At 33.9% G+C, this 25,448-nt stretch overlaps 1 protein-coding gene across 1 annotated transcript in view; it reads left to right on the plus strand.

Annotated features, from left to right (window-relative positions):
- LOC118194079 (lysosomal Pro-X carboxypeptidase) overlaps positions 1-22,211 on the plus strand; it is a 103,503-nt gene extending 81,292 nt beyond the window's left edge. The window contains exons 8-9 of the mRNA XM_085813883.1: positions 11,832-12,019; positions 19,540-22,211. Of these exons, the coding sequence (XP_085670009.1) occupies positions 11,832-12,019; positions 19,540-19,744 (393 nt within the window). The 3' untranslated portion in view covers positions 19,745-22,211. The remainder of the gene's footprint in view (positions 1-11,831; positions 12,020-19,539) is intronic.
- The last annotated feature ends 3,237 nt before the right edge of the window (positions 22,212-25,448 follow it).

Here is a 25,448-nt window from a genome sequence, read left to right on the forward strand (position 1 = left end):
TTGGCATACATCTCAAACCGAAACATTCTACATAGAATCATTATTGATTTTACACCAACTAATATTTTTACCCTTGACAACAACCTGGCGAATTATTATTTATTATATTTTGCTTTCATCACCGCATGTGTATCAACACATGAAAACTTGAGTGATGACTCATGCAGCGATGCTTAAACAGTAATTGAACAACAAAGAGTAATATCCGATTACAGATTTAGAGTGAAATATCCTAAGAAATTATGACGAGGAAAGATTTAACAAAAATTTCTTTCCATCTGCTAAAAATAAATGTTGTTAATGATACTCATAGGCCAAAAGATTACATTTAGTGCTATTTAAATTAAGAATAACTGATTTGTTATTCACATAAAGCCAGAACTCGCATGGCCGCACCGAGCAGCAGAATTTATGGAAGAAGAAGAGTTAACAGAAGTTTTTCATTGCGATAAAAATGCCACAATCATGAATCAATTAACGGCGGCGAAATCTGTAGTATGGTCCTAAATCGCAAAAATACCTCTACCAATAGTGAAGAATAATTTTCAATAACAGAGAGGTTACAGAGAGATAATAACAGAGAGGTTGGGGGAACCATTTTATCTCCAGCGCATGGAACTACGTATCGGAAATTCTAAAGATATGCTCATTTTAAAATTATTTTGCAACATTGCTGTTGAACTGAATTTTATCGTTTAAGTGCAAAGAACATGATATTTAATAAATAAAGGTGACAGACAAAATGTTAAAAAAATAGACGTAATTTAAAATCTGAAACCCTTTCAGTTTTTTTTTTTTTTTTTGTAAATTTTGATACTGTTTAGATAATAAATGCTTCATTATTTCATAAATTATGATTTCATATTTTTAATTATATTATTTCTACATGCCATCTTATTAGATTTAAACTGATGATCTAATAACCAGAAAAATCCTAAATTCGGGATTGCCGAAGTCCTGACAAGTCGGATACCGGACTTTGTACTGTACTTCATACAAGGAAGTAAAATGGTTATAAAATTTGGACCTGCAGCTTTACTTAAGAAATTCTTGTTAAATTTAAATGTAAAACTACAGTTTAATCTGTTAGATTTGAAATTTTTTTTATGTATCAAAAATACAGAACTTATTTTCTATCATCAAAATCACTTAATTAAAATGTTATTAGTGAACTTTAAAAAGTTTTCATTCTCTACAAAAGTATGTAAAATGTTTTAGATCTTTGTTGATAATTGTTTCACAAGACACTGTATTTAACTATATGCTACTTTATTATGCACAAAACAGATCACCCTTGCATACACACATATCACTACAACTACTCGCATTCCAGTCATACTTCTGGTTTCCAATAACTTTGCGTGCTTGCGATGCTTTGCACTGCACCAGCTTTAAGTCCGATTATGATTAAGTTCTGGATACACCACATCCCTTCCCCTTTATCACAACTGCAGTCTATCTGGGAGACGTTGAATTGTACTGTTTTGATGCAAAGGTTGTGGCATAACAGGTTTCTTTGGTAACGTGATTTTATCAGCAGCAGGTCTGGCGGATAGAACATCCGGTACAACCTTGGGCTTGGAAGATGACACAGACTCATCTACCTGGTGGCTACCTTATCTTTGAATAGTTCTGGAACTCCACTTCCATGAGAGCTGGAGGTAGATGCATGCAGCTATCATCAATTATAGTTCCTCCATCACGTATCTGATCGACATGTCATCGCCATAGCTGATCATGTACATTTATAGTGTAATGAAGCTGCCCATCCTTGGCTTGACCGGTTCCAAATCTCCATCATCTGTCACCTTGGCGATAATTTCTTACTACCACTCTAAATGCTCGGTCTGCAAACTCATAGGTTCCTTTTCAAACTCCTCCTCTCATCCTCCTTTTGAGATCTGGTCTCAATAAATCTATTCTTTTCAGAATTTCCCTCTTAAGCATTAGCATTGCACCTTCCAGCACGCACTCTATGCACAAAATTGAGGACAAATTCAGTTTTTAATGCACTTTTTTCGTATATCGCAGCTGAGACATCTGAATGTCATTTCTATTCCTCCTAGGTATATGCCAAAAGGAAGTCATATGACATTTTTTGTTTTTTTACTGCGCTATGTGGCACCTTCTTCGTAAAAGTTACAACACGCGCGTGGTTGTGTGTGTGTGTGGGGGGGGGAATCCATTTTTTCAAATATTTTGTAATTTTATGTTATTAATTGACTTGCATTATTTTAATTTGTATAAATTCGAGTCTATAATTTTACATAATTATCATGGTTAAAAAAATATATGCAACCAGCTGATTTTGCTCGCATTCTTAAAAAATTATCTGATGGAGAAAAAGAAGACAAGGAAACTTTTGGATGTGAGAATAATAGCACTGTTACCTGAGTGGAAATGATGGCCTAATTTGAATTGTTATATATGATAGGAATAAAAAAAGGACACCATGTAAATGCAAAAGAATTGTTCTCAAGTGATGGCACTGGAATTGAAATAACAAGAGCTGTGATGATCTACAAGATATTTTCATTTCTGACAACTTGTCTTCAATTCGATGATAAATCAACAGGACAGGACAGATGAATATCAAAACTAGCTTGAATTTTAAGATATAGTATTAAACAATAAATTTTTATAATGAAATATATCATTGCTTTTCCAGCTGACTGACTTGAACGTTTAAAAATAATTTACTATAATTTAAAAATATGACATCATTTGTATTTTGCAGTAATAAAGTTAATATTTTATGTTTTAATAAATTTATTATCAATATTCACTCATTTCTGTCATTTTTCATGCCAAAAACTGTAAAATAACAGATGTAAAAAATACAAAGCGTGCGTGCTCATGTAAAATTGCCAAGCGCACATGCAGGAAGGTTAAAGATTGTTTTACTGTAAACACATACCATTCAGCCCGTTACTCTGTAGAAATATCTTAAACTCATATGAAGTTAATTGTGGCCTGTTATCACTCACTAATAATATTAGTAATCCAAAATTGTGCAAAAAAGTCCTGTAAGCATCCCATTGTTTTGAAAGCCAAGTTTGATTTCATTGGATCGGCTTCTAGCCATTTTCAGCGAGCATCAATGATTATCAAACCCATACGCTCAAAAATAGGTCCTGCATAATCAATGTGAATATGTTTCATTGGAGCATTCTGGTACTCCCAACGATGAAGAAGGGTCTATATGTTTGCACATTCAGAACAGTTTTTAGCAATATTTTTTATATCTTTATCTATACCATTCCAAAACATGCAAGATCTAGTACCGTATTTGACGGCATATAAGACGCACTTTTTTCCCTAAATTTGGTCTCAAAAAGTTACCTGCATCTTATACGTGAAGAATACAGGTTAACTTTCAATACTGAATGTTATTTTTCGCCCGGATAAAGATCTAGACACACATAACTTTTTCTACATCTGCCATGATTATTTTGCACATGCGTGAAAAATCTGTCGCTAAAAAGCACCAAAGCTCAAAACTGATTTCGAAGTTTGAACAGGTTCTATGGTCACATTACGTCTACGGAGCCTTCCCTCCTTTACATACATTTTCTTTGAATCAGCCGACACACGTGTTGGTATTGGTGCTACTCTGTATAAACGTGTAGGTATCGGTGCTTAAAACTATTTGTTTAAAAAAAAAATACCTTGGAAAATATGACTACAGGAAACAAGAGATTAAGCTATACAATTCTTTATAAGCTAGGAGTGTTAACTACATCAAAGCGCATGGAAACAGAGCAGCAGCAAGGCATTTTGGTCCACCACCTACCGAAAAAATCATACGTACTTGGCGACTGCAGGAAGATCAACTGAAAAACTGCTAAAAAACAAAAACATAACCTTCGATGCCTAGCTCCACCTTGGCCTGAACTTGAAAATGCCGTAAAAATGTGGGTGATAGATAAGAGGAAATCTGGAATAAGTGTTTAAACCAAAATGATAATCAATAAGGCCAAAGGATTTGCAAAAAAACATGGGAATCAGAACTTTTCAGGGTCTGAGGGCTGGTGCTACAGGTTCATGAAAAGGCAAGGCTTATCAATGCACACAAAAACAACTATTGCACAGAAAATGCCAGCAGATTATGAAGAAAAAATACTAGCATTTCATAGGTTTGTTATAAATGCATGCAAGAAAACTTCTATTGAGCTCGGTCAAATAGGAAATACAGATTAAATTCCACTCACATTTCATGTACCATCCAACAAGACTGTGAGTATTAAAGGGTCTAAATCAATAACCATAAAAACCACAGGTCATGAAAAAACCCGATATACGGTAGTTCTAACATGTTGTGCTGATGACACAAATTTACCGCCGTTTTTCATATTCAAAAGAAAAACTCATCCGGAAAAAAAATTTCCAACGGGTGTAATTGTTCATGTTTATCCGAAAGCTGGAAAAAAAAAATACGAAAGCTGGAATGAAACTGTGATTACAGAATGTATGGGCGAGGCGACCTGGTGGACTCTTAAAAAAACCCTCTCTTTCGGTTTTGGATCAGTTTAGCGCCCATAGAACTGAAACCATAAAGAATAAAGCGAGAGAATTTAAAACCTAAATAGCTGTCATTCCTGGTGGACTGACTAGCCAATTGCAGCCTTTAGATGTATCAGTGAATAAACCATTTAAGGAAAAAGTGCGAGAACGATAGAACAAGTGGATAAAAGAGCTGCATGACGCCCTCACACCCTCAGGTAGAATGAAGCGGCCCTCTATTTCACAAGTGTGCGAGTGGGTAAAAAGATCTTGGGAGGACATAAAGGCTGAAGTAATTGTTAAGTCCTTTAAGAAGTGCGCAATCAGTAATGCTCTCGACGAAACAGAAGACGACTCATTATTCGAAGAAGATGATACTAGCGATGACGGAAACAGAATGATGACGATATTCTAGTTTTCGATGATGATGATAGTGAAAAGGATTTTTATGGTTTTGAAAATGATTAAAGTCTTAATTTCATGATAGGCAATGTTTTCCTTGAATCTGTGTTTTTTTATTGTTTCTGCTTTATTTTGTATTATGTTTGAGTGCTTGCCGTTCATTCATTTATTCATTATTGAAATTTTTATATCATGTTCAAAATAGCTTGCTGTTTGTTAATTTTCCTTAATAAAAATATGATTGGTAATTGCATTCAATGATTGTATATTTGGCTTTTACGAAACGTGAGAACTAAAAGAAGCCACATTTTAAGTTATTGTGGTACCGCGCTGTCGCGCAGACTATTGAAACTTTTTTTCCTTGTGTGTGTCTTTCTAAATAAGGGTGTGTTTTATATGCTGTCAAATATGGTAATTGCTTTCATCTTTACAGTGCTAAATATCCATGGTGTACCTCTTTCAAAACAAGGATACTTAATAATGGCTACTAAGTAAACCTTCATTTACACACTAGTCAAGTAATGCTGTTTTCCCCTCTCATCCTCACGATATCGTTTTGGAATATAGACATGTTGACCATACATTATACAGCCATCTTAGAGACTATACTACTCCATCTCCCTTCCTTTCAATTCACTGCCGCTTTGAATTATTCATTGCAGAGGACCGAGTTCTGCATCAATTTCAGTTTCTTTAGCCAAATCACTGGCAGTGATTGAAAGAGTTTCAATCTGTTATAATTGAAAAATAGTTGAATCATCTTGAATAGACAGTTGCTCTAAGTTCATCAATAATTGTGATAGAAAGTCAGCATTACCATGCTCTTTTGTTTACGGTAAATAATGTCAAATTGGAATAACTATAAAACCAAAATGTAATGCAGGAATCTTGTTGCTGCCAATATTGGCATGCTTTTCTTTGAACCGAAAATTACAACAAGAGATTTATGGTCTGTAATTAACATAAATTTTCTGCCTTTTAAGTACAGAAAAAAATTTTTAATTTCCCAAATGATTAACAGGGTTTCTTTATCGGTTTGAGAATATTTTTTCTCCATTTCAGTCAGTGTTCTATAAGCATATTCAATTGGCCTTTCTGTTCCATCAGGAAGTTTGTGAGAAAGTACCGCACCTAACCCCACTGGTGATGCATCAGTTGCCAATATTAAGGGTAATTTTGGATCATTTTGAAACCCATTTTGAGTTTTTCTTAGTCAATCGATATAAGGGATTTGCGATTGTCTCTAACTTAGGGCGAAATTTTCCATAAAAATTAACCAATCCCAAAAAGCTTTGAATTTCCTGGACATTTCTGGGTCTTGGGGCTTTTGCAATCACTGATATTTTTTCATCAGTCATGTAAACCATTAGCATCAATTTTATGATCTAAAAATTTTATCTCATCGTGAAAAAATTAACGTTTTTCTCAATTTAATTTTAGTTCGTGAGTTTTACATTTCTCGAAGAAAATTTTTAAAGTATTTGAATGTGCCTCATCATCCATGAAGACTTTACACCCTTCTATTCCGTGCAATAGTCTGTCTATGTAACGTTGCCAGATTACCGGTGCTACATTTAGCCCGAGCATTAATCTCTTACACTTACATAATCCCTTCTGTGTGTTTATTGTTAGCAATTTTTGAGTCTTCAGGGTGTACTTTTATTTGTAAATAAGTATGTTTAAAATCAATTTTTGAAAAATGCTTTCTCCCGCTCAAACATGAAAATATTTCCTCAATGGTCGGCAAAGGGTGTTGATGCGTAACAATATTTGGGTTTACTGTCGCCAAGTAGTCGGCACACAGTCGTATAAAGCTGTCCAGTTTAACTACTTTCTTTCTTTCCACCAACAGCGAGGCAGCTGGTTCACTGGGTAGTTAGCATACCGGCCAGGTAGCCCCGCTGACGGAAATAACTTGATCAAAATAACACACTTATAAATACATATTGTGCTGGACGAAGACGATAGTGCAGCGATGGAAGAAGGGTGCATTGCGGGTGAGAAGAACAATTTCAGTTACATATTTACAGAGTTATGGATAGGTGGTTACAAATACTAAAAATAATAAGAAGTAAAATACTAGAAAGTATAATAATACATAAAATAAAAAAAGGCAAAACAGTGAAAACAATACATAAAATAAGGCAAAATACGTTCAAGGTTTACAGTTCAAGGAGATAAATATATACAGGGAATAAGATAAGCCGAATAAGCTAACTTAAGATAAAATTAAATCACTACAGGTACAGAGCAGACACGGGCTGTGCTGGTGACGAGGATTGTAGCTAAGAATTACTTCAGCCTGTCTGAGATTTTGCGTGCAATATTTATGCAATCGCATATGCATTTCAATGCATTGCAATTTTTTGAAATAGCTTCGGCCCATGCATGGATGTAGTTTGCTACTGGTTGCGTAAGATGATATTTGGCGGTCTCTCTGCAAGCGAACAGATAGTGGTTCGGATCTCCTACCATCCCGCATGAGCAATGCTTGTTTTCGCGTCGTCTGAAGCGATGCAGGTAAGTCATGAAGGGACCATGTCATGTTAGATACTGAGTGAAGTGGGACGAGCCAGATTTTAGAAGCTGGCAGACTTTTGGAAAAAATCTGTTAACTCTTCTGCCGGTGGTCTCTGTCTCCCACAGACATTGCCAACGTTTGAGTAATTCTTTCTCGAGCTCAGCTTTTAAGAACGAACCCGGGGGAGGCACGTCAAGTGTGCGAACATGGGGGTCAGTTGCTGCTCTTTTGCCTATTGCATCTGCAAATACATTACCCAGTATTCCAGTGTGGGCAGGTACCCACTGGAGTTCAGGCCTATAGTATTTAGGTGTTCTTAGTAAGAGTTTTTGTATGCCCCTGACGAGTGGATTTTTACTGCATGTGCCTTGGATTGCTTGGAGGCTAGAGGCTGACTCTGAATATATACTGGAATAGTTATTTTCCAGTGCATAGACAAGTGCAGCTTTTAATGCAATCAGTTGAGCCTGAAAAACTGAGTTGTGTTGCTTAAGCTTTCTTTCCCAGGTCTTTAAGATCTGGTTCCCAAGTAGAACACAGTATCCGCTACCGGTGCCACATTCTCCTTTGGAACCATCGGTGTAGATTGCAGTGGCGTTGAACCACGTTGGTGACCTGCAGTTAATCGAGAATTTGAATTCGGCAAGGTGGCTCGGGAATGCTTTGCTCATAGTCAGTATAAACGTAAGTCCTGTCTCATAAATGTATTGTCTCTTTGAGTCGGAGCACTCACACTATCCCCTGTATCCAGTTCCATAGTTACGGTTTTTCTTCTATGTTCACTTGGACCATTATGGGTGGTTTCCTATTTTACACTTCACTGGAATATATTCTGTTTATAGGAACTGTGTTTTCATTTCCTGTATGTAATTTTTTTTTTTGTTTTACTTTCATTCTTTCAGCATTGTAGCATGCTCTTTTAATGTGCCCAGTTTTCATACAAAATCTGCAGTCTTAAATTTACAAGAATTTCATGGTCAGTCCCTGTACATCACGAACAACCTTTTACACTCTTAGCTGAGAAGTTTGGTTTTTCAGACTTTTGTTTTGGAGTGACTGACTTAGATTTACCTTTATTCCTGGCACTAAATTCCTTAATTTCCACTGATTTCCCAATTATTTCGTTTGCACCTTTTAACGCTTTTTTCCTTTACCAAAGCTATTTTTAAAGTGTCATCTAAAATGATATTATCCTGCTCAAAAATTCTATCCAGAGTAGCCCTATTTTTTAGCCCACAAACAAATATGTCCCACAACATCATATTTAACATATTCTGATCGTAAGCACACGGTTTGGCAAGTAACCTTAACTGTGCCATATACACACTAATAGTTTTCCCCTCATGCTGCTTTGGATCTAAAAATACATGCCTGCTAGGAATTATAAGTGGCTTAGAATTTAAATGATTTCTCAGTGTTGTTTATAACACATCATAATCTTTATCAAAAGGATATCAGGAGCCAGCAAGTTTTTTTGAGACTATACTTTTTCCCAGACAAACTGGAAATTAGTACTTTCCCACGCTTGTCCTGTGAAACATTTTGTATATCTAAATAACTTTCTAATCTCTCTAAAAATGAATCAAACTGTTCTTCATGTTCATTATATTTTTTCAAACTGAACTAAAAGTCTCAAATTGTCATTTGTGGAGTAATAACTGAAGTAAGCTTCTCCATTAGAGCTCTATTAACTCAGTTACAAGCTGCTCCATGGTGAATTCTCTGAAAGAAAAATGATTATAAAAACTTTACCTTATCCAGAAGTTATTCCGATAGCATTAAAACATGTTGCAAAGGCATTTTTATTATTTTCAAAAATCTGATGTCCTTGTTGCCAGATGTTGTATATTTTTAGTGGGTAATTGTTTTACAAGACACTGTATTTAATTATATGCTACTTTATTATGTACAAAACACAACATCCTCGTATACACACGTATCACTACAACTACTCGCATTTCAGTCTTAGTTCTGGTTTTCAATAACTTCGCACACTTGTCATGCTTGGCACTGTGCCAGCTTTAAGTCTGATTATGATAAAATTCTCGATACACCACATCAAAAGCAAAGAATTTTAAATGAATTTGAAATGTGAACCTAAATTTTTTTTTTTATGAAAAATTAATAAAACTATCTATTAGACAAAGCAACAGCCCTGTGTTTGGCATAAATTTTAACTAAGACTGTATTGATTTTGAGGGCGAATAGGTACCTTTTCAACAGGAACAAAAAAATTCTGCAATGAAGGGAGGAGCCACAGCCGTATTTATACCAAAGCAAAGTAAAGCGAATGAAAAGGTAGTGTCATTTGTCCACAGAAATAGTTAACAACATGAAAAATTTAGTTAATAGTGGAATTAAAGTCATTAACATAATTATTTTTTGTGAATGTGAAAAGCTTCAAGAAAATTCAATTCACCAATTTTTTGGATAATTTTGTAGACCCCAAGTTAAAACTGTGATTAAATTTCCAAAGAAGATTAAATCAAAGATTTGTTTATTGCTTCTTTTTGGACATACGATTTGTGTTCCTTGATGCAAATCTTTAATGCTCTTTTAATTTGGCTGATGTATCTCAAATCACATTGGCAATATATAATATAAATTCTCAGAGAATTAAAGTTAGAAATGAAATCGTAAGAACCAAACTATAAGTTTATTAGAGGTTAGAAAATTATTTGAATGCCTGAAAAATCCATGTAATTTTGTAATTGATAGAAGGATGAAATGGAAGAACAACAAGGTTATGTTATGTTTAAGACTGGAATGTCTTTTTGATGGCAAGTCAAAAATTTTCTAAAGGTTTTAGCAGTGACCAAAGGAAAAAATCCTCTGTAACTGTGCAACTGATTTCAAATATATGAGTTCATTAGAAAGCAGAAAAGCAAACTTTGAGAGCATGAAATACATAATAGTAGTACTGAAATCAGTTTTGTAACAGATTATAAAAATATCAAGCAAGGTAAGGGTACTGTTGGATTCAGTTTCAAAAGTGAACTGGTTGGCTGGATCAATTCAATTTATAATAGATAAAATATGGGATAAATCTTTATTACTATCAAAAAAGGCGAAAGTACCATCTTCCGTAGCAAATCCAGAGATGAAACAAAACAGGATTACTCATAGCTAATCCTTCAATCTGGCAATAATATTTATTTTGGAAAACAAAGTGGGTTTGACTCGAATATAATTTAATAAGAGAAATTAACTCTTCAATTTCAATGTAAGTGAAATAGAATTCTAAACCTAGTTTTGAGACATTTTAGTGCTCTTTCTAGTGGAACATCAGTAAACAGTAATATAACATTGAAAGAAAACACAACTGAGTGCAAGAAAAAATATATTTAAGTTTATCGATGACATCAAAAATTTTTTTGCAATGTGAATATTGTTAGAAAATAAAAGAGAAAATCTAGAAACTAAATATTTGGCCAAAGGATATGATGCTGTTCCATAGTTGGAAACTATAGTTGGAATTTGAATTTTGTGGACTTTGGGAAGAGTATAAAATCTAGCACAGTTAGTAAAAGGTGGAATGAGTGATTTTAATTTCAGTTGGGAACACATGAGAAGATTTAACAGCTGTATTAACTTTCATGCGATCAGAAGTTGATCTTTAAGGATCAGGCAGTATGGGCTTTTATTTATCAGATTTGTGGTGTTTGTCCATAAGAATGATCTGTCCACTGTTATCAGCTTTGCAAATGATAACGTTAGGATGAGAATGAATTTCTCGTTAAGGCCTTCCTTTCCTTATGGCTACAATTTAAAAGAATACATTTATTATTAAAATTCATGTTTATAAGTGGCAGATTGTACTTTCCCTTGCTTTGGGTATAAAGCAATAAATATGGTTGTAGTTTCTCCGTTCAATTGCAGAATTTCTTAGCTTCTGATGATAGACTTTATTTGCTTCTGATGAAGAAACCTGTACATGTTTACCCTCGAAATCGATAGTCTCAGTTAAAATCTTTGCCGAAACAAAGTTGTTGCTTTGCCTAATTAGATATTTTACTTTGGCATGTTTTTCTTCTGTCTTAATGAGAATATTTAGAGATCAGGTCTTGTTTATATAGTTTCTGTGTCAGCCCTAAAATGGATTTTCATATATTTATTATTCTTATTATTATATTTAATTTGTCGTAGACTGACTTTTTTGAGTTTATTAGACACAATAACAATTTTATAATAGAATTAATGATTTAATTTCTCCCCAAAAATGAATAGACAAATTGAGCAGAATTAATTAAAAGCAAATAATGTTTATTTTTATAAGAATTGCTAATTTCACAGTTTATGTAAATTATCACTGAAACAAGTTCTGCATTTTTTATACCTAAGAAATAAATCTGCTAAATGCTATAATATTTTATGCTGTATGTTATAATAATAATTTCCTTGATAGGCATGTACAGAGATGGTTATGCCTACTTGCCAGAATGGTGTAACTGATATGTTTGAGCCTGTGCCATGGAATTTTTCTTCTTATTCAGACAGTTGCTGGCAAAAATGGAAAGTAAAGCCTGATTTGAAAAAGGCTGTTATTATTTATGGAGGGAAAAATATCACAGCTTCAAGCAATATAATATTTAGGTGAGTAAGAATGAATTAGGAAATATGGGCTATTTTGATATTTAAAAATGGTTAAATTCAACATGCATTTTTTGGCTTATTATAATGTCTTAAATTTGGATTAAGATTATAAAGTAAAATTTCCATCAGCATCATAAAATTAAATTTCAGGATAAGAAAGGCACTAAATATATCACACATAATACTGAAGAATTAAAAGGCATACACAATAAAATAGACAAAAAGAGAGAAGAAAAAGTTTTGCTTTACACACATTAAAAATCATGTTATAATGGTAAGGATAAATGTTAATAATGTTATATCAGGACTTTCAGAGGTGGCCTGTAACTCCATTACCCAAAATCAGTCTGTAAAATTAGAGCTTTTGCAGGCAGCCCATCTCCTTTATGGACAGAATGTATATATTTATCAAATTCCAGCTGAAGGTGCAGATGGGCTGCCCGTGAAAGCTCTAAAATTACCAATGTTTTAATGTGATTTATAGCATGCAAACCAAAGCTAAAATAACATAAGGTGAAAAATGAAAAAAACAAAAATAGTTCATATATATTAGCATTAGATTATCAAAATACAGTAGACTCCCGATTATCTGCGCCTGCCGCATGAAGTCTTTTTTTTTTTTTTTTTAACAAGCGTAAAGAAAAGAAAAAAAAAATTCACAAAACTGAGCAAAACGTACAGTTTGTTAACATCGTGCTTATTTATGGCAAAAATATCCCAGGCCTTCTCAGACCATTGCCCTCTGATGAGTAAGTGATTTCTTACTCACCCTTGCAGTGCCCACTCCACCACCCTCTCTCGTCTTACTGACATGTCCATTTCCTCCCACTCGCCATTGTTAGTTTAAGCCTGATAGTGTTTGCTAACCGGTCGGAGTTAATTTTTTATGTTTTATTGTGTTCCGTGCTTGTGCTTTTTGGTTTTGTGTTTTTCGTTACCGATTTAAAATGTTAGGAAAACGAAAAAAGGTTGTGTAAATGATTGTGCAAAAACTAGAATTAATTTCCAAAGTAGCAAATGGTGCTACAAGGCAGCAGATGGAATTGGATTACGGAATATCAGAAACAACAGTGCATGACATTCTAAAGCAAAAAGACAAACTGGTGAACTTTGCATCAATGTCGGACAATGCTTCCGCAATGAAAACGTGAAAAACTATGAAGGGCTAGACCTTTGATGAGTTAGACACGGCATTGATAGAGCGGTTAGCTCTAGTTCGAAAAGAGGGTACTCCTGTAAATGGTCCTATCATTGTGGCAAAGGCAAAAACCTTTTTTGAGTTGTTAGGCCTGAAAGGAAATTTTGATGCGTCTTCTGGCTGGTTGACTCATTTTAAGCAGCGACATGGAATTCCAGAAATTGGATTTCATGGGGAGAAACTTAGTGGTGACCAACAAGCAGCTGACGATTTCCACCATGAATTTGAAGAATTTGTTTTAAAAGAAGAGCTATCTTTTGAACAAATTTACAATGCCGATGAATCGGGACTATTGTGGAAATGGCTTCCCACTCGCACTTTAGCATTTGAAAGTGAAAGTAAAGCGGCGGGTCATAAAAGCAGCAAGGAAAGGATCACTATCATGTCTTGCAGTAACGCTACCGGTGGAGATAAACTTAGACATCTTGTCATTGGAAAGTCTCAAAAAAAGGGGGGGGGACTTTCAACGGCACAAGAATAGAAAATTTGCCCATTGATTACTTTAACAAAAAAAAAAAGGGGGGGGTATGGATGAACCGAAACATTTTTCAAGAATGGTTCGAAAAAATCTTTGTTCTTCAAGTGCGTAAATATCTTAAATCTAAAAAGCTGTGCTATTGATCAAAAACGCATATTTTCACCCAGCAACAAGCGTGCTAAAGTTTTCTGATGGACAAATTTTTACAAAGTTTTTCTCTCCAAATGTTACTGCGCTAATCCAACCCATGGACCAAGGAGTCATTGCAACAATGAAGAGAACATACCCAACCAAGCTGCTAATGACCAAAATTGAAGAAGGTTATGATCTGAAAGAGTTTTGGAAACACTACACAATCTTGGCAGCCTCTACGACATTGCATCTGCATGGGACTCAGTGAAACCATCAACCCCCATAAAATCATGGAGAAAACTCATGCCTAATGTTGAAGACAACAACAACCTAACCCCTTTGAGTTGTGAAGAAGAGAATGAAGATGTAGACACGCCCACGGCAACTCTTGCTGATATGGTAAAAACAGTTCCGGGTGGTGAGAATGTCGATGCTGAAAACATTAACGAGTTGTTGGAGTGTGACGTCAACAAACCTGGCTTCGAACGCTTGACAGATGACGAAATTGTGAAGAAAGCAAGGGGAGAGACCGAGAATGAAGTACAGCGAAGTGAAGGTGAAGAAGAGCCCACTGTGCAGATGCGGAAGACTCACAAAGGGGCTTTGCAACAAGTCGACGGACTGCCGAGCTATTTGGAAGAACAAGACAACGCGGAGTTGGCCGAGAAACTTATGCTACGAAAAATGTAATCTCGGATCAAGAGAAAATGCTTAGTGTAGTTTTACAGTTATGCTTTTGTAATTACATAATACATTACAGTATTAAAACAGTACATAGGTATTAATTTTTCTGTGTATCCTTGACGCCTCTCGTAAGTATATAAAGCACTTCTCTGTTTTCATTAACAAAATGCATTTTAGGTTAGTTTTGAGTGATATACTAAAATATTAAGCATTAGTTAAACAGTTCCTACTGTTTATTTTACGTTTTATTGTACATAAAACTTTTTTTTAAAGTTGGAATGACTGTTTTTTCTTTTGTTATACCCGTTTTTAGCACTTTTAGGATTATCCGCGATTTTTGTTATCTGCGGCGGCCGCGCCATTCAATTCCGCGGATAATCGGGAGTGTACTGTATGGGAATATCTTATTGATTTCTAAAGGGTTAAACATTTTTGCAAAATAAAAATTGAAATGGAAGAATCACTAAATTTTATATTGAATTGTTTACATAGATTACAACAGGTATAATCTACTGTTAATTAAAGAAAGTGAGAAAAAAGGGATATTTTTTTTTTTTTTTTTTTTTTTCTGCAGAGCCTGTTCCAGTTAATTAAAAGAAGGGAGAAAAAATGGATATAAAATTTTTCTATAGAGCTTGTTATAACTTTACCTGATAAAACAGAAATTATGATGATGCTGAATTCTATTAAATGAAATTTGTTAAAATACAAGCCAGTGGAACACAAATGCTTCACTTTGATTAAATAAAAATAACATTGCTGCCAACTGATATATATATTTTAATCATTAAATACAACTAAAACTCAAAAGTATTTCAGTTTTAAAAGTTTGTATTTATTTATTTAACATGAAATTGTATAAACAGAAAATAAATCAAATATTATTGAAAAGCAGTTAGTCTAAATAAAATTTAATTATTGCACTCTCTACATAATTTTATCATAATCATTACATTTTGATATAAAGGTTGTCCCAACAAAAGTGTTGGATTTAATATTCTGAATACAAGAAATTTGTTAAAATAAGTACTTTATTTTTAGAAAATGGAAAATATTTTATATGTTTATAACAGGTAAATGCTCAGAGTTAAGAATGAAAAATAATGTATGACATATGTCCTTCAGTTTTTGCTTTGTAACACAGCACTCTTTCGATGAAATTCATAATCACTTCTATAGAGGTGCCTAACGACACATTGAATCTATTCTTTCATTATTAGTCATTCTAGGATTAAGTTTTGGGGATTTGCAATAACACTGTCACACACAATAAGAATGTCTTAAACAGACTGGGTGGATCGAGAGGGTGGTGATTAAATGTCTGTTGTCGAACTTGGGTCTTGTCTTTATCAATCTACAAACTGTTGTTTCACTAGGTGAACTTTTATATCCAAAGATTGCATGAAGCGTTCTAACAGTCTATGCATAACACTTGCCATTCTTTTACAGAGTTTTCACAATCAGAACTTGCTGTTCCTTTGCATAAAGCTCTATATCGACTGCAACAAAGCTACAAAGTGAACAGACAATGATAAAATGCCAGATCTGCCTGGTCAAATCTAACTTGACATTCTTAACTTGGAACATTAATGTGTTTTAAGGGTGTAAAAATATGATCCATTTTCTAAAAATAAAGTACTTTTTTGGAGCATATTAAATCATCACTTCCATTGGGACATTCTATAGATGATCATAAATAGTCATTATTTTTTATATAGATGATCTATATACCGAAACTAATTGTAGAAATTTTTTCAACTGAAGTACATATGGTTAACAATAGAGTGTACTTCATAATACTTCATTAGTGCCTTTTATTAATTACAGTTATGAAGTAAACATAAAGGGCACTAGTTGCTAAATATAACTAAAATGGATTATTATTTTTTAATGGTTTCTGGTTGTTCTGCTGAAGAGCAGTTTTATAATACAAAAAATAAATTTTATGCCTCAATAAATGGCAACAACATTGCCAATTTGGAACATGAGATATGATCTCTAATTTATGACTCAATTAGTATTTAGAAATATAAGGACACATAGTATGATAATCCAATCCTGAAAGCCAAATATAAACAATTTGTTGTTCTAAGTTTGTTATTACGATGGCAACATTCAATGGAATTCAATCATTGCCACAGTTATCCATTTCCAGTCCAGAGGACGATATAAAAAGCTTGGTTATACAGTTTCTACATGTCTGCCTGACTGAATAAAAATTGGCAATTTTTTTTAAATTGTAGAACAACATTTGTTACAAATTGACATTTTAAATTAAAATTAACATTTGTTAAAAATTAACATTTGTTAATTGTTAACAACAACAACACACAAAAAAAAAGCTTCTATTCAAAACGATGAAATATAAGTAAGAGCTCCAAAATATGCAGCTTCCCCCCCCCAAAATGATTTAATAAATGCCTAACATACAAATAAATGTGAAATTTTATATATGCATAACATATGCACACTGTCAGAAGTTAATACTATTGGAAATATTTTAAATTTGTGTTGTGAAGATAGGTTTTCTTTATAATTTCATTTTGCTTACGAGTTAACAGATAACCTTGATAAGGCATCAGCATTCCCGTGTGAACTGCATCTGCCGTATGTCAAAGTAATGTTGTAATGCTAGGGCCCAATGAGATAGTTTAGCACCATGAGGAGTAGGTGAAGGGATTGTGGTCAGAAACAATTTGTACTTTGGCACCGAAAATCCAAGTGTGAAATTTTTTCAAGGCGTCGATGATGCAAAACGTTTCTCTTTCTATGGTTGACCATCGTTGTTGATAGGGAGTTAGTTTTTTACTGAAAAATGCTATGGACATCTCTTTGCTATGTTCATCATTTTGAGCTAAACATGCTCCAACTGCAAATGCATCTGTATAAAGTTGAAAGTGCTTGTCAATGTCCGGAGTATGCAGGGATGGCATTTTAATCAGTTCTTCTTTAAGTTTGTTGAAAGATACTTCTGTTTTAGAGTCCGACGGAATATTATTTGGAATACTGTTTTTTGTAAGATTTGTTAGAGGCAAAACTATTTCAGAAAAATTTGGGGTATAATCCCTATAGTAACTTGCTAGCCCTAAAAGACTTCTTCTTTAGTGGTAGGCTTAGACAGATTCTGGATGACTTCTACTTTCTCAGGATCTGGAGAGTGAGTTCCAGAACTCATTACATGACCTAGAAACTTCATGTTACTCTTTCCAAAATCACATCTTTCTAGGTTTGCTGTTAGACTTGCATTTCTCAAAGTCTGAAACACTTAGACGATGTGATGGAGATGGTCATCCCAAGTCTCAAATTTTGCCACATCATCAGTGTATGAACGGCAGTATTTTTTATGGTTTCCTAGTACCTTCCTTATCCATGGATTTTTGAAATGTACTCTTGGCATTTTTCAAACCAAAAGGAAGAACTTTCCATTGGTAATGTCTAGAATGAGTGGCAAATACTGTGTAAGGTTTGACTCCTTCTTTCATCGGGATTTGCTAATATCCCTTAGTTAAATCGAGAACGGTTATGAATTTGGTTTTCCCTATTTCGAAGAGTAAATCTTTAGCAAGCATCATTGGATAGGCGTACGGAACTGCGTAGCTATTTAAAAGCCTAAATTCTATGCACAGTTACCATTCTTTTTTGCAAGCACATATTACAGGATGTGCCCATTCACTGTCACTGGTGTAAATGGCCAGCTCTGTGTAATTGATTCAAAACAGTTTTGTGGTCAATGCCCATCTCCATACCGTGCTGAAACTGATGATGTGCTTATTTTACTGGATGACCAGATCGTGACTCATCCTTTATGTAAAAATTACCAAAAGAAAGTGAGCAAACCATTTCCACGCACAAGATTCTGATAAGGTACTTTTACCATACACAACACAGATTTTCTCCTTGTGTTGTAATAATATTGTAAAATATAGCACACTTTTTCCTTCCTTTTCTTCATCATCAAACGTACACAACTTTCCATCCATTGCATCATATACGATGTTTATACACTCACAGTAATGCTTGAAGAATCATCTTTTCAGCGAACATTTAGTGGTGTTGCTGTGATCTGTATTTGAGTTATTTGCCGTCGACACCATCTATCAGAGAAAATGCCATAAACGTTTTCCGAGACCTAATATATGCTTCATTTTTTGGCATATTGCATGCAGAAAGAAGTAAAGGTTAATAATATGGTACATTTAATTTTTCCTTATTCAGTTTCTTGATGCTATTTGAATGAGTCTTTATGCATTAAATTTGCTGTTATGAACTTTTAGTATTGCATTGCCATTTATGAAGCTTATTTTGGTGAAGTAGGAGCAGTAAGAACTACAGTTCAAATTTATGGGAAAACTACTAATATCAGCAATATGATATTTTTTATGCAAGTTTAATCTATGCAGTTTGATGCAACAAATGTAAATTAACTTCATATGCTACCTCTAATAATCAATTTTAATGTTAGAAAAGAATACATTACTGTGAAACCTCATTTTCTTTGAGAATAAATTAATAGTTTTTCTTGTCAGATGAAATGTTTATAACACAAAATTCTTTGATGTATTTTAAAGTCAAAGATCATAATTAAAAAATAGTATTTCTAAATTTCTGCAGCCTTTCTGTTTTGTTCATCTGAGGCAAGTCTTACTCTTGTTCTGGTTCTTTCTTTTAATAGGGAAGCAAATAAATGAGAGCAATCATACCAACTGAAGGATTAACCATGCTATCAACTTCATAACTGTACAGGTTCTGACTTGTAATTAATATCTCTCCATAAAAGTTAACTTACCCAGATTATAAATAAAATCAATCCTTAGCTAAAATAATGCTAAGGATTGATTTGTTTGTTCATGAGTGGGACTAATTTTTACTTTAAGCATTAATAAGATTTTGCTTATTGATACTTAATTGTTTTATTTAAATAATTTTTTTTTCGAAGTTATGAGATTCCTTAATTTTTAAATGAGATTAAATTACCATGTAAAACATGGCTATACTTCACGATTACTAATGGTTGATTTTCAATTATAGCAATGGAAAACTGGATCCATGGTACAGTGGTGGTGTTTTAAAGTCTCTATCTGATACTCTAATAGCAATACAAATTGAAAATGCTGCTCACCACTTAGACTTAAGAGCTTCAAATCCATCTGATCCTCAATCAGTTAAAAAGGCAAGAAGAATCATACTGAGTTGGATTGCAAAATGGATCTCCAGGCCCAAAATATACATCTAACTTCTTTAATAATCAGCATACATAACTGATGCCTTTTTATTAGCTTATATACTTAATTTGCATTTTACGAAACTAGAGGTTTTATCAGCAAGTTAGATTTATAGTAATTTTTGCCTTTAGATACAAGATTTTAGTACATTTTTTAATATATTAATATAAAATTCCATTAACAACTTAAATTCAGTTGTTTGTTTAGTTGATATGAAATAAAATTTGTTCTATATATTTATAAATACTGTAAATAAACTTTGTTGATGCTTGATGCACACTGCTTGAAAATAACAATTATTCTTATTTTCAAATCTATTGAAGTCAAAATTTAAGATAATCATGCAAAGGCCAGACTACCCGACCAAATTTATACAGTTTGAGTAGATTATTTTTGTCATATTTTTCAAGAAAATGGGGTCATGGAAAAGAGAATGGACGAAACTTTTGCTTATCAGTGCTAATTAATGTACAAACGTATATAAATAACTGAAAAACATGATTAGTATAAAAATGTTTATAAAATACAGCTGAAATTTATGTATGAGTACACTTCTCTTAAAAAAATGCAGATGTTATAAAATGAACACCACCATTTAAAATAAAATTAAAATTTGGGAAAAAATACATAATTTATTCATTGAAGAAATTCCCTCAACCTATATATACATAGAAAGAGGAAGCTGTATTGGCATTCTTTTAACAAATGTGTGCAAAAACTGTGATGATGAATAAGATGTAGTTAATATGGCCTTGCTTTATTCATCAACATAACCTAATAGCTTTTCAAAGCACTCTTTTGCCTAATATGCTAGTCTGCCTCCATTTGCATCATTCACTCAATGTTTTGCTCTCATAAATCAGATAACCTTCATTCTCCATTCTGTGTATTCTCAGGCTGCAGCTTCATTGGATTTCCTGCTAGAGATAGCAAATCTACCCACTTTTTGATTATGAGTAATTTGGTAAAACTTCAAACTAAAACTGGTTTATCAGTAACTTTTACTAGCATTTTTGTTTTCCAAAGCATTTATTGAAAATCAAGAGTAAATAATAAAATAAGGCATTTACTAAAATTCAAAACAATTTGTGATATGTTAAATTAATGTATATACATGGTGCCCCTGAATTCATGGAAAAAACCTTAAGGTTAGGTAAAATACGTATAACAAGCATGTTTTGTATAGCAATGTGGGTTGGAAATGAAAAGTGTAGGCAGAAAAACAGGAAATGAAAAAAAGCTTTTTATTTACATATTACAGGTAAGTGCTCAGATGTGCCATCAATGCAGGCTTGGTAGCTTCTAGCAAGTCACTGGCATACTCTTTCGAAGATGCCAGATGTTTCACGAAAAGTTGCAGCAGCGACTGAAATTTTTGCAATGAGCTCCTCATCAGAGTCAACTGGAGTCTTGTAGATGAGTTCCTTGAGGTGTCCACATAAGAAAAAATCGATACTTGATAAATGTAGTGAACGTGCAGGCGAAGCAACTGGTCCCCCTCGTGCAACCCATCGAGGGTAAAGATGGTATTGAGGTAATTATGCACATTATTGCAGAAATGGGCTATAACCCATGGCATTTCAAAGAGTAACTGGAAAGCTATCGGATGATTCCGGTAATATCTCTTCTAGAAATATTCAATACGTTGTGCTGTTGAGTCACATGAATATAGTGCAAATTAAGAACTACATCTCGTGTAAAGGTCGCCAGTGAAAAATACGGTTGCAGAGAAGCTCAGAATAAATGTACTCTGCTGCAAAAACCAATGATAGAAATCTAAATGGCAAGGATAATCAGCTGCATTCAGTATTTGTGTTCTCTATAAGTGGTATGGAAAAAGTCTTTCCTTGTGTAAAATTTTCCATATGGTATTTTTACCTGACATCTGTAGTCTGTGCAATTGATCTTGAACTAGGATTTTTTTCAACCTCTCTCAGAATATGTTTTTCCATTTCTGGAACTTGTAAATGTCTTGAGAGACCAGCATTCGGTCTCTTGACATGAAATGAACCACTCTCGCAAAAGCTGGTGGTGTAAACACAGAACAATTTGTGATCTGGCTTTGTCCTGTTAAGGAAACATTCATGCTACAATGTTAACACTCCTCTTCTGGTACAATTTGCATGTCTCAGATAGCATAAACTGCTCCATCACTCACAAAATTTTCTAGAAGCGAAGAATTATTTGAAACTCACATAATGCCATTCAAACTCAAAAAATTGATTTGCAGATTTGATACTGCAAACTAAATAAACCTGCAAATTTGATATTTTTCTTCCCCAAAAGCTATGTCAATTGTGTACTTAAAAAAAATCTTTTAGAAAAATACATATAGCATAAGTGTTTGTGACACTGCCCTCTACCATCCACAATATACCCTGATCATTGAATCAATACTTCCATGGCTTTATCACTATTAATGATTAGATGTTTCAGCACTTAATGTAATATTGTGTAAATAAAGAGTTTTTTTTTCCATTTCCTCTGCAGTTTGTTTTATCGCCTACACTTTTTGTTTCTGACCCCACACTGCTATTCAAGAAATGCTTCTTAATATGTATTTTATTTAAGTTTGACCAATAAATTCAGGAACACCCTGTGTATATGTAAGATATAAGAAAATACGATGGCTGCTTTAAAAAGAATTGGTGTCCTCAAAATTAACTATTCTAGATTTGGTGCTGTTTCCCTAAAGTCATCTGTTTTCCCAAATTTAAAATCCTTCCATAACTTTGAAAAGGTGACTAAAACTAATATTAACCAATCATAGCTTGTCTCTAGAATTGCATCTACAGTCAAAAGTCTAATTCGAACTCGTTGGGACTTTGGCGATTCCGGATTACAGATCATCAGTTTAAAACTGGTAAGATGGCATGCAGAAATTACACAATTAAAAATATGAAACCATAATTTATGAAATAAAAAACAATTATGATCTAAAGGGTATCAAAATTTGCAAAAAAAAAAAAAAAAAAAAAAAAAAAAAAAAAAAAAAAAAAAAAGGCTTAATATTTATTTGTTTACTTTATTAAACATTTCTTTCAATGCGCACATGTGTAAAGCATACATTACGCATAGTTGAAATTAGAAAATTGCAAACAGAAAACTATTTGATGTGTATTCGTGATATTTATAATGACAAGGAATTTGATTTAAATCATATCAAAGGCAGAGTACATCAAGATGAAATACTATATTTAGTAAGGAATTATAAGCCAAATAAAATAAAAACATCTGCTCTGAAAGATCAACTTCCAGTTCATTGCGTGCCGCGACCCCCCCCCCCCCGCGCAGAGCAGCGTGAAATTGATAAACAGATTTCGGAATGGTTAGAGAAACAAAGGATATGCTTTTATCCATTTCTTGCAGCAATTCCACTTTTTCTTTGATGGACATCCAAACATGCTTTCGCTTTGTAGATCCTTTGGCACATCCAGAATCGGAATTTCTTTTTGACATAATCGAAAGTTTAAGCTTACTTTTATAAAATTGCTCTAACAGTCTGCGAAAAATAATATGCCGGATCCAATTAGAAGATTAAGGAACAACGTAATCTGCAACATTAACTAAAATAGATAATTTTAGCTTAGCTTATACAATATGTTATACATTATACATGCCTGCATAAACGTATTATGCGCATGCATAAAGGTATTATGCACATGTGTAAATGCATAATGTGTTTACGCATGCGCAGAAAGTTTGTAGCTTTGAGGTCCGGATTATAGATCATTCCGGATTAAAGACTTTTGACTGTACTTTGATATAAATACCACTGGCGAGTTAATTACGTCGTTCCTTTCCTAAGCAAACATCTCTATGCTGCTATGCCCTCCTTTGTTCTTTTTCAAAGATGATATTTTTGGATGCGTACGGGTTTGTAATAAATTGAATGCATAACGTTGATAAAAAGTGAATAAAATTTATTATCACAATAAATAAAACAAAATGCTTAAATCTCCTCAGATATTTGTACAATATTGCAATATCTCACAGTAGATGTTTTTTAAACTAGCAAAACTTTCAACAGAACTAATTCAAAATAGAGAAAGCTAATCCGATATGTCCCTGTGAATTCGCTACAGTCAACAACAACAGTTTCCTAAACAAACTCATAACAAAACTGAGATAAGAGGTTTTGATCTCACTTTATATAAGCTTTTTAAACGCACCAGCACATTCTAGTAGTTTTCATTTTTCTGCTGTAGCTTTCTCTTCAAATAAGATGCGTGCAGCATAGCACGGGGAAATGAAACAATTTAATAACAATTCTATTTAAAAATATCTAATTTAGTACAAAAACCATAACACTATAATGTGCATATAACAGGGTTGCCACGCTACCTGGAAAACCGGAAAAAGTCAGGGAATTCGAAAATTGACCAAAATATTCAGGGAAAAGTCAGGGAATTTAAGTATTTTTGTCAAAATCTGGAAAAGTCAGGGAAGTTCATACAACGATCCCGCCAAAAAAAGCGATTTTTGCGCCGACGTCGGAGAGGTAACTTTTTTGGAGAATTATGTATCACGTGAGTGTCATTCGGGTAGTTGGCATAGAGCCAATTTTAGCAGTTCCAATATTGTCTTTTAGAAAGGCAAAGCAACTTTCCCGCAACTTTTGGTTTCCAATATTTTCGAGAATCGCATGTGCAGTGTATGAACTAAAGAAAGTACCTGTTCTCGTATAAAACAAAATGGGTTTAATCCTAGTATACGGTACCATGGAGGTTAGAATCAATGAATATGTATTGTAAAGAAGGAAAACCTCTCTGCAACAGACGTGGCTGTGGCTCCGTTCCATCATAGAGGGAAAACAGCTGTGCATGTCTGATATATCTGTCGCCAAAGCTCGAAACCGGTGTCGAAGTTCGAAGGTCATGTTATCAAGAGTTCATAAAATGAATATCGTTTAAAATTTCTTTAATTACTTGCGCTAAAAAGACGTGCCACCCACGTCAAGATGCTTTTGTCTCAAACCGCGAGCGACGTGAACACCACGTCGATAAGCATTTATCGCAAAAATGAAAATAACGTGGTGCACACCTCGCCTAACAACGAGATTGTTTATTTCTCGAGTTACATCTCTGGATTGCACTCGCAGATGCGGAGCGGCGTAAATGAGACACTTTACGGCTTGTTATATTGTAGCGCACGGCACCGCAACCGTGAAGTTTAGTCTTAGCGCAAGTGGTTAAACTCTAAAGGAAAAGAAAATATTTTTTGGCACAAGTAAATTAATTCATGGATTAGTTATTTTCAGGGGGGGGAAACTACGAAAATCCGTTTTTAAAATTATTGCGAAAAATCCAAGAAGAAACGTCCTTTGATAAAATGTTTCTTCTTGGATTTTTCGCAATAATTTAAAAACGGATTTTCGTAGTTTTCTTTTTGTCAAAGAGCGTTTCTTCTTAACACGTGTTTCTCAATTTCCTGTACACATCGCGGAGAGGGAAATTCTGGCCGCCAGGTTCCGTCGCCAAATCCCTTGGCAAATTTTCCCTCCGCATTCTAGCGGCGTAATAGCATTTTACTTGTATGGAACCTTTTCTTCTTTACATAGACGTTCTTTGGTTAGAATAATAATGGGATTTGGCGACATCTTGATGCGCAGTAAACGAGTCATTTTGGTTTTGGCGACAATTTTCAAAATCGTGCCAAAGCCTTACCGTATACTAGAATTTTACCGCAAAATCTTTTTAAACCTTTTTTTTTTCT

The sequence above is a fragment of the Stegodyphus dumicola genome, chromosome 3 (genome assembly GCF_044657685.1).
Source record: "Stegodyphus dumicola isolate Sdum_Otavi_A_Nest chromosome 3, ASM4465768v1".
Classification (NCBI taxonomy): Eukaryota; Metazoa; Arthropoda; class Arachnida; order Araneae; family Eresidae; genus Stegodyphus; species Stegodyphus dumicola.